This window comes from Aethina tumida, chromosome 2 (genome assembly GCF_024364675.1).
Source record: "Aethina tumida isolate Nest 87 chromosome 2, icAetTumi1.1, whole genome shotgun sequence".
Taxonomy (NCBI): Eukaryota; Metazoa; Arthropoda; class Insecta; order Coleoptera; family Nitidulidae; genus Aethina; species Aethina tumida.
The window spans coordinates 428,785-442,361 of NC_065436.1; the positions used below are offsets into that span (position 1 = coordinate 428,785).

The following is a 13,577-nucleotide window of genomic DNA, read 5'->3' on the forward strand; positions in this document are numbered from 1 at the left end:
GATTTATTAAATTGAATTCAACGAAAGCTCAATAAATCATTTATTTATTGGCTTATTCATTTTAAATCCACTTCAAAAATGGAATTTTATTTATTAAAAAGCAAGGCCAATTAATTTTGTACAAGTTCAAATATTGTCATTGAAATTCACGTTTAATAAATTGACATTTTAAAATAATTGTGAATATTGAGCACCCCGTTTCAATTTAAACATTTTTAACCCTGGCGAAATTATCCTTTTATTTGGGACCAGTTTTTAATTTTGCAATTTTACACTGTTTGTCTATTGTGGGACTTTTGTAACGTCTAAAAAATTCAACTGTTCAATAAACTATTCACAAAAATAAGATAAAAATGTGTGTAATAACAGAGTATTATACATTGTTAAATTAAAATTACATAAAATTTAAAATCTGATAAACACACAGCAATTTTCTAGAAAGTTGTAATTAACTACGAGTTGAATTTAGAGTTGTGTGTATTATTATCAACGTAATCCTTGTATGATTATCTACCATTATACGTTTAAGCTTAAAATATCCTCGGGAAATAGGACTGACTAATACTGTGTACATTATCATTATTAATTGGTTTAACTTTGCCGAATTTCATAATCCTAAATATCCAACTGTAGGATATTTTAATGCGTCCTGTTTATGGATTTAATATTCTCTTATTTAATATAAATTATTAATTTCTACTTAATAATTTATGGAGTACAAAGTACAACATTATTCACCAAGAATTTTTTATACATCTTAGTTAAAAGTGCACTTAACTTTTTTCTAATAAAGAGAAGGGTGAAATCATCTCAATAATGCATAAAAGTTTGTTTTGGACACATTCATTCGGCTTTAACCTTCTGGATTATGTAGTCTCAGTTTGCTAATAATCGAAGACTCAATGACTTTACAAATGCATTTGAATTAGAACGCGAGATAAAGCAATAGTTGGTCACACCATTGTTCAATTTGAATGCACGAATTTCCATTGTCCATGAAAATTTGCAGCAGCTTGAATTATCTTATTCAACTGGATAAATTAACCTCTCAATCAATATTATTAGAGTTACATCAGCTTAATAGTCCTCTTTTCTGACGGGCAAAATGTTATTTAATTAACATGAAAACAGACAACAAAGTATTCATCTAGTTCTGTTTAATATTTTGAATTTAGATTAACATTTCCTGCTTTCACATTATTATTAAACGAATGTTGTTTTACAATGCGTCATAATTAATGTTGGAAAACTTTTCACATTACGTTGAAGTAATCTGTGCAAACGGGGAAAATCTGGCATAATATTTGTGCACATTAATGACGTTAGTTTTAGTTTAATTTTCGGAAGTAATCCTTTCTGAATAAAATAAATGAAACAACGAAATTTCCATTATTATTACGTTCTTTTTTGGTAGCTTGGAAAATTATTTTGTCGCTACTTTAGTACGAAACACAGATACACTTATAATTATAGTATTAATGAGTGTGTTTCCAGGTGGAAGTGGAGTGGGAGAACCGAACCGTGCACCTCTGCAAACGCGAGACTCCCAAGTGGGTGCTCGACATCGAAAACATCTACTACGGATCGTATTACATATTCAGGATATTATTCGTGTACCTAATTCCCTGTATAGTATTAATAATCCTTAACCTGCTGCTGTTCCGGGCCCTGAAACAGGCGCAGAAACGCCGCGACATCCTCCTGTCAACGAAAAAGAACCAGAAGAGCGAGTGCCGCAAGCAGCGCGACTCGAACTGCACCACGCTGATGCTGATCGTCGTCGTCAGCGTGTTCCTCTTCGTCGAAATCCCGCTGGTCATCGTCACCCTCTTGCACGTGATCAGCAGCGCCTTCTACGAATTCCTCGACTACAACATGGCCAACACGCTGATCCTCTTTTCCAATTTCTGCATCAGCGTCAGCTACCCCATCAATTTCGGCATCTATTGCGGCATGTCTCGCCAGTTCAGGGAAACGTTCAAGGATCTGTTCATTAGGGGTTCAGTCGGCGCCAGGAACGGGTCCTCGCGCTACTCCATCGTGAACGGGCCGAGGACGTGCACGAACGAAACGGTCCTGTAATCGGACACCCGCGACGTCACCGACCTTGGTATTACATCTCGAGGGTTTTGTTTTCATTTCTCATTTCTCATTTCTAATGGACCAAGTATGATTCAGGGGATTGTTCAAATATCCCTGGAAACAAATAAAACGAGCGGAACGTATGAATTTATTGAATTTCTCCAATTCCCTTTATTTTTTGCCAAATTATCTGCCATTTCATTTCTCGAATGGACCATACGAAATTCAAATAACAATTGAAATTTCAATATCACAAATGGAACAGAATCTCTCCTAACAAGCACAATCTATCTCGAGTGTATCGAGTTTCGTTCACGTTCCTGAGAATTGCTCACCAAAGACTCTATCTATCTATCTCCACTACAGGGTAATTTTGTCAAGAGAAACAGGTTTGCATGTTGAGCAGGGATGTAATATGAAGTTTTGGTGAAATATACATAATTAACTAAAATGACGCTTATCTAGAGACTTTCGTATTGATTTTAAATTTATATTAGGTCTTTTTATATTGATAAATGAAATAATCGTTTACAATTGATGTAATATAATTTGGATAATTGTGAATATAAATAGTTTATAGTATATACAACAAAAATATCATTCACTACATATAACTTGTAAATAATGTTAAGATTATAAATATTTGTACTGTCGATGTAAAATGTAAATAGTTAGTTAGCACTAAAATATAAACAGGAACATTTGCTAATACCTTTCAAATAGAGAGCCCTAGGTTTGGAAGTTGTTGGCAAAATTACAGCCGTTTATGCTACCATTTATGCCACGATGGTGTCACGAACCGCGTCCCATTTTGAATATTTATAGCACGAATGACTATAAATATTCAAAATCTTAATCCATGTGAAGATTACTTAGTACTTATGGTTGTCATCTAGCATAAGAACATATTATGTGTCTACAGATGTTGCCTTCCCTACTGTATAAATAAATGTACTGAAAACCCCAAATTGCGACTCATTTTACTCCTCTTCTATTCTAATTTAAGCACCAACAGCAATTTCAATTTAAAACAAAGATATTTTTGTCGGTTTTAATAAAAAATCAATAGAGATTTTATTGTTTTAATATCAGTTGAATTGAGACTCAATCAATTGTTATTAATTCAATAAAGTGTAATAATTCTGAAAACTGACGTGGATTTATTAGTGGCTTTCATACGAATTTTAATTAGAACTTTTATGAACCCTGCGTTTTATCTTCCAATCAAACCGATAATTGTTGGTAGGTATACAGAATATACATTTAATATTTATCAAAAAAGTTATTACTTTGTATTATTTACATGGGATTTAAATTTTATCACTCACTATAGAGATAATATTATTATTATTATTATTATTATTATTATTATTATAAATGAAGTGTTCGACAAATTTAAATAAATTATTTTTGGAAAATCATTTATTAATGGAAAATTTTACCTTTTATTTCGAATAATGTTCGAATACTAAATATAGCTGAACATATTAACTAAACAATTAAATTAATCTCACTCTTAAAAACAATTATTTGATTCCATTAATATTGAAATATCTACACTAGTATATCTTATAATTATTGAGCAATAAACTAAACTAATGTACCTTAATGTGTGACGGGATTGAATTGTAGATCCTCTAAATTGAGGTAATCTAAGTAAATTGATTTCCTCCTATATTACAGATCACTCGTGTGGTAATAGGATCAGAGTGATATACGTCCCTTAAAATGTGGCCGGTTCACTTAATAGTAACAATTTGCGAAAATTTATGAAAAAAATCTGTAACAAATGAGTATCATCAGTAATAATAAATTATAACTTGTATAATCTTTTTTGAAAAACATTTTATATTAAACAGAATAGAAATAATTAGATCGTAATTGCCGCTTCCTTACTTCGTTCTTGAGTTTTCTTTTTGTATAAAGGAGTAGTAATAAGTTATTAATTAAAAAAAACTTATTCAAATAAATTAAATTGTAATAAATACTTACTACAAATAAGAGTATTTGTATTTTACCGAATAGTGCCGCCATCTAGAACAAATGGGCTTAACTATTAAAAGAAATTAACGCATTATTTCTAATATTTAGTCGTTTAACACATTAGTATAACGCATTTGTTTCTTATAAACACATCTAATTAGATTTAATTTAATTAATAAGTATAAGAAAGTAACAGAACAGTACTAATTATTATAATTATTTAAGTTAACGCGGCAAGGCTAGGCAACCCACAATACATTACAATAAATATATAAAACTAATTACAATTATATATGTTGCAATTTTAATATAAAGCAATTTCAACATATTTTTATTTAAATTAAATTATAACAGAGTAAATGTTTTAATTTAAACAATTGAAAAATATTCTCATTTAGGGTTCTGAGATTTAATCAAACTGATGTTGGTACTGGTTTTCAACAAAAGTTAGGTTAAAACCGAGTCTCATAAACATTTGTTCATAAACCGCGTTCTAAAATAGATTAAAAACCATTTAAAGCAATTTCTTGTAAAAAATGTCTGACAAACCAAAATTGGATCTCGGTGTTCTCGAAGAAGACGATGAATTCGAAGAGTTCCCTGTTGAAGGTAAATATTTAAGGGTTATGTGCATGAATTGCAAAATTTGTAATGATTGTTTTGTTTCAATTAAAGATTGGAAGGACAAAGACAAGGATGAGCAAGATATAAGCGTTTGGGAGGACAATTGGGAAGATGATAATGTTGAGGATGATTTCAATAAACAACTTAGGTATGTAGTTTAAATGGAACTTACGTATGTATTCACCTTTAGTATAATATACACAAATTTATGTATATATTCTTATCTATGTTACAATGTTATGTCCATCACCAGAAATATACATATAAATGATCTTTTTTTTGTTTTAGGGCCCAACTTGAAAAGCAAACAGCTAAACAAACAAAATAATGTATTAATTTATAGTATCATTTTTTAATAAAATCAGTATCTTAATTGAGACTTTTATTTCAAACCTGTTATAGCTAAAATTTTAATAATATTAGCACAATCCCATTTTCAATTTTTATTTGAAACATATAAAAATAAATTACATATAATCAGCATCATATCTCTCAGTTTCTGTTCTTGCTCCCACTGCACATGATAAAAGTGCTTGAATACTTCTTTCTTCACCACTTCCATAAATGTAACCATTTGCCTATAAAAATGTGTATGGACAATAAATAAAACTGGAATATTTAAAGAAACAGTTCTTACTTTATCCACTGCACTTTTTAGCTGAAGCAAACTTTTCTCAGATTTTACATTCAGTGGGACAAAAGATACCAAACTGTAATCTTCAACAAGTCCAACTAGTGCTGCATTAAGCTTTTTATATTTCTTGGTAAAAGGTCCATCATCAAGTAATTCTAAAAGGTATTCTAAGTCTAGCACATCAGTATAAAAGTCCAAACCAAAATCCAGTTTTGTGGAGTTTTTCTTTAATAGATCTGCCTAAAATTTTAATTTTAATGCTAGAATTATTAATTAATGGACATATTTCAATACCTTTGTCAAAACATTAACATGAGGCAGTCCAATTTGCATCATAGTGGACAATGACAACAACAATGTAGAAATAAATTTAGTGGGATCAGAACAGTAATGTGAATCAACCATATGAAGTGCACACAAATGATACTGCAACTTCTCTAACTTTGCAAATATGTTCTTGATTGAACCATGATGTGTATAAAGTTCTACTTGTCCAGGCATATCAAAAATTAAATAACTGTCCTTCACCAACACAAGTTGATTTAAGAGCCAATCAAAATTTTGTTCCAGATATTCCATGCAGTACATTAAAGCACCATTTGGGCCCAGTTTCAAGTTTTCCATCACATCCTCAACCATGATCAGTTTCATGATATCAATTTTTGGTGTGTAGTTCATGTTTTCATTAGCTGGATCTAAATTTATCACTTCTACTTTTCTGTTGAGTTTGTCTTTGTAGAATGAATACACTTTGCCACAGTAGGTTGTTTTACCTGATCCTGGAGGACCAATAACAACCTGGCCAAAGTATGACTCAGATTTCTTAGTTCTTTTCACCAAAGACATTATTGTTTGTAATTTACTATAGCCTCTACTAAAGCATGTAAAGTTTCCTTACTAAAGTCTTTCAAAGTTAAACTCAACAAAAGTGGCCGGACTATCTTAAGTTTTTCAGTGATGTATCGTGCCCCCACTTCAGCCTCCAAATTATCTGGTCCCAACAAACAATTAACAGTATACACAGGATCCGCCACTTCCAGACCGCTTTCAGGTTGGTCTACTTTGATTTCGTACAAGTTTCCGATTTTTCCGTACTGTGTGATCAATATCGAGAGACAGTTGTTGAAATTTGTTATCACAAATTCTGTCTTTTGATCGTTGATTTTGGCGGAGAAGTTTTTTAATTTGTTCGTCGTTCGCATCGACAGATTATTAAATGATTCTTGTATATCCATTGCACATCTTATTCAGTTGATTGTTTGACTGAATATGGCTAATCACTGTTTTAGGTTAGGTTAGTTTCTAAATTCGATGATGTATCGTAGTGAACTGTCGTATTGTGGGTTGCATACTCTTTACAATTTATGATCGTTGTTGTCAAGTTTATGTATTTTGTAACGCGGGAGAATTTAATTCGAAATAGTCTAAGAAACAACAATGAGAAAGTATTTGTAGTAATTATATAGATAGTATATTCTTAATTATCCAAAATGGAAGCAATTTATGACAATCATTTCTACCAAAAAACAAACACTAAATTCTAAAAGAAGTTTTTGACCACTCCAATACATTTCAGTTTACATATGGTTCTAACGAAAACGATCTTGAATATTCTAGAATATTTGATGAGCATTGTGGGCTGGACATCCAAAAATTAGAATATCTGAAAAAAAATGCGTCAAATATTTATCGTTTTAAAATAAATATAGTGTAGTCATAAATAAATAAAAGAAGAGAATTAATTTTTATACTGCACCATTTAATGTACCTCATATCAAACAAAATTTATCGTTTTATTATTTATTTAATGACTAATTTTTAAATAAACCTAATATGATGATATATTTCCTAATTAAATGCTAAAAAAATGTATAAAATGTATTAGAAATGTTTTTATAGTAATTATTTTTATATTTATTTTAAAATCAATTAGATAAATTAAAAATATTACAAAGACAATGTAATATCATAGTAAGATTATGCTTCACTAATTTCCTTACTAGATCAACTACAGTTTTAATTCAAATTCAATCGTTTTTATAATTACAAATAGTTAGTTAAGTTAAAAAGTGGTTTATTAAATATTTCCGAAAACAAAACAAACATGATCCATTTTTTTTTCAATCTAAGCACCAGCTATATAATTTAAACATCTATTCCCTGAATTTATTTGAAAAGAACTAGTAAATAAATTCCTCCGTCGTTGAATTGGTGCACCGGCGTCACCCCGTCTTCCAGCGTGTAAACGCCAGAGTCCAGGAACCTTTACAAACGTCCCCCGGTTCAATAAACTTGGAAAAACACAGGCTAGAATCCGTGTCCGGTGCAGGACGTCTAGATGCGCACACCCGAACGCAAAAAGGGCGAACGGGGGGCGGACATCCCCCCAATGCACCGTTTGATCGATCCGACGCTATGACGTAACGTCCGCGATGGAGGGGACGCCACAGTGACGTCATCTCTTCCTCCATACCAGCCACTGCTAAATGTCGGACGAAAGAGCCAGCACTTGTTCAGTGGTTTTCGAATTTGAATAGGCACGTAACGAAACATTTTTAACTGAGCGGGATAGTTTTTGGTTTATGAGTTGGGACAATAGGATTTTCAATCGAGATGGATAGTGCGTCCTCCAAGGTCCTGGCTTCGGTTTTGGTGTCGCTTTTCTTGATTGTATGTAAGTACTCGTCCCTTTCAGCCTTCCAACCACCATCCAACCAACCAAGAAGCATTTTTGATGTTGTTGAAGTTTTTTTCCTGGACCAGATTATGTAACCCAGTGGTGGAGTTACACTAGGTTACGATATTGACTTTTACAAATCGATTTAACCTAAAACTTTTATGGGTTGAATAAGGTTATTCCCTTCACGCAGTGGCGGTTTCTAATATTTACCCTGAAAAATAATTATTGAGCTATTCTTAGTCCTGCGGTCGAATTGACGAATACGTTTGGTGGGCGCCAAAAACACGTCTAAAAATATTCTTCATTAGTTAATAAGTTGGTATTTAATAATGTATTACGAATGATTGGAGAAATTATTCAGTTTTATACAAGAAAATCAATAGAAGTGGAAAAGGGTTCAAACATTTTAGCATTCATTTTTTATTAGTTAATAATTTAATCTTTGATTTTTGTAAAGTGTAAATCATTAAATAAATAAAATTATTATTTGATTTAACAATAATTTAATTATTAATTAATTATAATTCATTGTTTTGAATAAAACATTATTTTCAACCCTTTCTTTACAATTAAGTTTATCAATTACCTTTTTATTATTTTTATTTTATTTTATCAATTACCTTTATCTTAACAATTTTTAACATTAAGAACACTTTTCCTAGTTTTAAATAAAATTACGATGGGAAGATATTGTAAATTTTGTTAGAGAACGAATGTTGCCTTAGTTTATGACTTTCGAAAAAGAATAAATCAATAAGTTATGACTAACACTGACTTTTTTAAACCGTTGGAATTTATAGTGAGTAATTTCTCAAGGAAGTGTTATAATTTTATAATTGATTAATGTCTTAATGTTAATGTTAACGTTGGTACATATCAATTATTTAAATATTTTTATACTAATAAATTAATTGAATTAATAATAAAAACACGGAATTGTTCACATTCGAAATAAATAATATTATTAAAATTTTATTATTTCTTTTAATTAGGTAAATTGAAGAAATATTCAATATAATTTGATTATAAGTAATTTGATGAGGCAATATGTGTAATTAAGTTTTTCAAATCATTTTTAAAAAGGTAAAGTAATTAAAGTACTTCTTACAATTATCACGAGAATTGCTTAATGTTACCTATTGATTTTACCCCTTTTAGACTCGGAAGTTAATTAGTAAAATTAAATGTACTTTTATCATAATAACAAGTAATATTTACTATTGTAATTAGTGTAATTAATATCAGTGTTTGTCTTTGGTCATTGATTAATATAAACTGCGGCCACGTTTGATGTATGACACTTAAATGGGTCAGTTACTTTCCTGGAAAGATTTCGAACTTGATCAACAATTTTATGGGACATCAGAGGTTGATAACCTTTAATCTGAATTTTAAATATACCCATACTATTTTGATGATTTCAATTGCTCAACATGTTTAATTTTTTAGGTGTATCAGCCGATGGTTATGGTTACCACCCCACACAACAAGATTCCCGTAAAAACGTTTCGTTAAGATGCTACGATTGTAATTCGGAATTCGATCCGAGGTGTGGCGACCCTTTCGACCCTTACACCATCGGAATTGTCAATTGCACCGACAGAAGGCCACCGGAACAACTTTTGGAATTAGCTCCGGACATTCAGCCTAAGGTTTGCAGGAAACTCGTTCAAAAAGGTAAAATTTTAAATGAAAAAACATTTGATAAACTCAATGGTTGGCTTAATAACAATTTGCGTGGTCTAATAAAAGCACAAGTTGTGGAAATATCACGCTTTAGGTTCGTAATAAGGAACCGTAACGGATTAGCTTTGTGATAAGGTCACGAAATGTTTTAGTTATTTATTTCGTTCTTTTTCCTTCTAAATTTATTGTGAGAATGAAATATTAGTTTATAATACAATGGGTAATTTTTCAGTGGAGGGCAAGACCCGGATAATCCGGGGCTGCGGCTACCTGCGGGACGACCGGGACGACAAGGAGTGCGTGATCCGCTCCGGAACGAAAGACGTACACGTCAAGTACTGCGCCTGCACCAAATCGTTATGCAATTCGGCACACAAGTACGGACCGATGAGCCCGCTGACCGCCGTCATCCCAATCGCAGTGATGCTTCTGTGTCTCAACGACGCGAAGAATGTCGAACTGTTTTGAAATTTCCAAATCCAAAAAACCGTTTTTTAAGTGAGATCCATGCAATTTTATACTAGTCGCTTCAACAACTTACACAAGTTGTTACGTTGGTTTATTCCTGAGCACAGTACGAGGATTATTCGTTGATTTGCCATCACCATCGGACGATATTATTACATTAATAATATTTTTGGGTTTGCCGCTTCGTTACGTTTTCTAACTAAACAAAATCAAAATGTTTTTTTACTGTGACGACTTTTGTAGATTCGCAAGTAGACCTGCGGTTTCGCAAGAGGTTAAATACGTCCTAAATTAGTACAAATAAAAATTGAAAATTAGATAGTAAAATTATATTTCGCGGGGGTGCACACCGACATCCCCGTTCGAATAATTGCACGGTACATGAAAAACTAAACGTATGTAATTATGCAACTTATTAAATTATATAAATTGTTGAAAAAATTGATTGATTAAAACTCTATTATACAAAATTCGACTGACGACCTCTTGATAGGCAGGTTTGCTGTTCTAACGATAGGAAAACATTTAGACTAGGGCATTCGATAATGTGGAGCTTCATAGACATACTTCTAACCTAAGCTGTTCACGTCTCTAACCGCTGATGTATATCGTTAATGTTTGTATCCGGGCAACGCAAATACTGTGCTTCTATAAGTGTGAGAACTCGCTGTGTCTACCCTCTCCTTTTCATACGGTAAATTTATTATACAGGGTGGCCTTGCGATGCGACGCTGCCGAGGCCTAGATTCTTTTTAGAGACTTCCGCGAAAAATTACGTTCATTGTTATTTTCGTGGCACGTTACACCTGTGAACTAATTCAAATCATTCAAGTCATAACTTATCAATTTTAGAGACTGCCATAAATTAGTCGGTGTTTATTCCATTTTATTATACGATTCTTTTTTATAAGCAATATACATGGAAAGGCTGAACGTTTGTACTATAAGGCATCATTAAAATCATTTAGGGAAATCATTAAGGAAACAGATTTGTACGGAGTGAATACGTATTGTTATCTAAAGCAATAACACAATTTTAAACCATTACATTAAATGTTAAAACCTATACATATCCTAGGATATTAAAACGTGGGATTCAAGGCTCAACTTGTATAATAAAATGGAAACGAATTCTTATATCGATTTTTGAACGTCAAACAGTTTGGGCCGTTTATTTTGTGATGAAGGGCACAAACGGTTGTCAATTATATTCGTTTGACACGAAAAAAGGTCGAATTTCTTTCGAATATATGGCACGTTTACAGTGTAACACTGCAACGGTGCTAAAATATGTTCATACAATTAAAAAACACCTACTCTCCTTAAAAAAAAAAAAATATAAAATAAATTATGTATATGTGCTGTAGAGTCGGAAATGCATATAACACTGCCGAATTTGGCCCCAAGTGCCATACGTTGCTTTCCTGCAAAATGAAACTAAATTACCGAGCTAACGAGTCTTATGATAGATGATTGTTTCAGTTTCGTAGACCAAAATAAAAAAAAAAAAACAATTAAGCTTGGTGAGCCACAAAAGCGAAGATGATTCTTCCATGATTAATAAGGAATTGGCATTTAATATACTTATAGAGAATTGATTTTGCAGTTTCTACCGTTGTGAATTTTGTAGATTTGTTCTGTTCGGACTTGAACCACCCTCACTATTGTTAAGCCTAATTCTAGTGTATTTAGTCGTAAATGTCCGTTTTAAGGTTAAGGAATTTAAATGTGCATACATAAAAACTTCCTAGGAAACGTTTTTTTTTTGTTCGATAGCAAGGCGATTTAAATCAGTGTACCATACCATTGAAACCAATTTGATAAAATCATGTTATTAATAATAATAATAAAACCAGAGTATTGTTATTTTCCTTGGATAATTTTGATGTATGCATTTTGTGATTGTGAAGTTTAAATTTAAGTTTGTAATAAAAATGCTAAAATAACCGCGTCAAAAATGAATTTGTTATCGTAAAATATTTTACACATGTATTCTAAATTGATCAGTACCTGTCTAAGTTTGACGCGGACCTTTATATTCCGAATCTGTTTTAAATTATTTACTTAATTACATAAAAAAAGAATAATAATAATTAAGCATAATGTACATTTGTGAATAAAATAAAATCAGATTATATAAATGTATTTTACTTACATAATTAAATTATAAAACATTTATATTTGTACTATTTAATTTTTTAAATAAAACTAGGTGTAAGTATACACGGTGACATACAATCTAAATATGTTTTGCCTAAGTCTTGAATGACGTCTCTTAATTTTAAGCATTACGGCTCCACACGCTCGTTTCGTTTGTCATTGTATGTTATACATGTTGAAAAATAGAATTAACAATAAAAATTGTTTCACTGAAGACGTCTTTTAATTACATGATTTAATTCACTCCGAAATGAATTCAAAAATTGTCATTTTGATACTTTATAACTAATAAATACCTAAATGAAGTATTGAATGCACTGATTACCGCATTCGCCAAAATTGCAAATATAATTTAAAAAAAATGGTGGATGCGCTGCACACGCATTCGCCAAAATTGTAAATATGATTTTAAAAATGGCGGATGAGCTGTACACCGCATTCGCCAAAATTGTAAATATGATTGATTTTAAAAAATGGTGGATGCGCTGTACATCGTTTTCGACAAAATTGTAAATATGATTTTAAAAAATGGTGGATGCGCGTATACCTCATCCGCCAAAATTGCAAATATGATTTTAAAAAAATGGCGAATGCGCTATATACGCATCCGCCAAAATTGTAAATATTGTTTTAAAAATGGTGGATGCGCCGTACACCGCATTCGCCAAAATTGTAAATATTATTTTAAAAAATGGTGGATGCGCTGTACACGCATTCGCCAAAATTGTAAATGATACAACCAATCACATTTGTAACGTTTTTATTTAATACAATGTAACGTTTTAGCTTTGGAGATTATTATCTTTTTATTAGTAAGATTTTTTTTAAAAAACTGATAACGTTTAAAGATTTTTTTAATATTATTAGTATTTACAAGAACTTTCCTTATGTCTTATATGTAAATGTTAGACTGTACGTTTGAAACAACATAGATTACATATTATCCAACATAACAGTGTTCTGTTAATGGATATTAAGAAAAGCTTATTTGTTTAAGTTCGTAACATGTTCGCCGGATTAATTTTTCTCCCATTAAAGCCGTACGCGTTTGGCAGTCGGCCTGGCGACAAGATGACGCCGTTACGCATTCCGGCACATAAAATCGTGGATTCGGTACGCGTACGCAGAAATTCGACGGCAGGCGCCGAACAAACGGACCGAAACCGAATATCGAGACGACCCAACCCCACGTAATTACTGACGCATAAATTGTTGCCACTTTAAACTTAATTTCGCTATACATAAACGGCCGGATGTGTC

At 31.7% G+C, this 13,577-nt stretch overlaps 3 protein-coding genes across 5 annotated transcripts in view; 2 read left to right on the top strand and 1 right to left on the bottom strand.

The window, feature by feature from the left end:
• Nucleotides 1-2,757, top strand: part of LOC109599299 (sex peptide receptor) — an 87,731-nt gene extending 84,974 nt beyond the window's left edge. For all 3 annotated transcript variants that reach the window (XM_049963746.1, XM_049963744.1, XM_049963745.1), the window contains one exon: nt 1,495-2,757. In XM_049963746.1, the coding sequence (XP_049819703.1) occupies nt 1,495-2,082 (588 nt within the window). In that variant the 3' untranslated portion in view covers nt 2,083-2,757. The remainder of the gene's footprint in view (nt 1-1,494) is intronic.
• A 2,299-nt stretch (nt 2,758-5,056) lies between these two features.
• LOC109599300 (GPN-loop GTPase 2) lies at nt 5,057-6,630 on the bottom strand. The gene is made up of 3 exons (XM_020015270.2): nt 5,618-6,630; nt 5,327-5,563; nt 5,057-5,267 (listed from the first exon to the last, which is right to left on the bottom strand). The coding sequence occupies exons 1-3, from the start codon at nt 6,167-6,169 to the stop codon at nt 5,157-5,159; spliced, it is 900 nt and encodes a 299-aa protein (XP_019870829.1). The 5' UTR covers nt 6,170-6,630; the 3' UTR covers nt 5,057-5,156.
• A 1,160-nt stretch (nt 6,631-7,790) lies between these two features.
• Nucleotides 7,791-12,531, top strand: LOC109599298 (uncharacterized). Its single transcript, XM_020015268.2, has 3 exons — nt 7,791-7,997; nt 9,453-9,680; nt 9,922-12,531. Exons 1-3 carry the CDS (start codon nt 7,937-7,939, stop codon nt 10,155-10,157), a joined length of 525 nt encoding a protein of 174 aa, XP_019870827.1. The 5' UTR covers nt 7,791-7,936; the 3' UTR covers nt 10,158-12,531.
• Nucleotides 12,532-13,577: the final 1,046 nt, after the last annotated feature.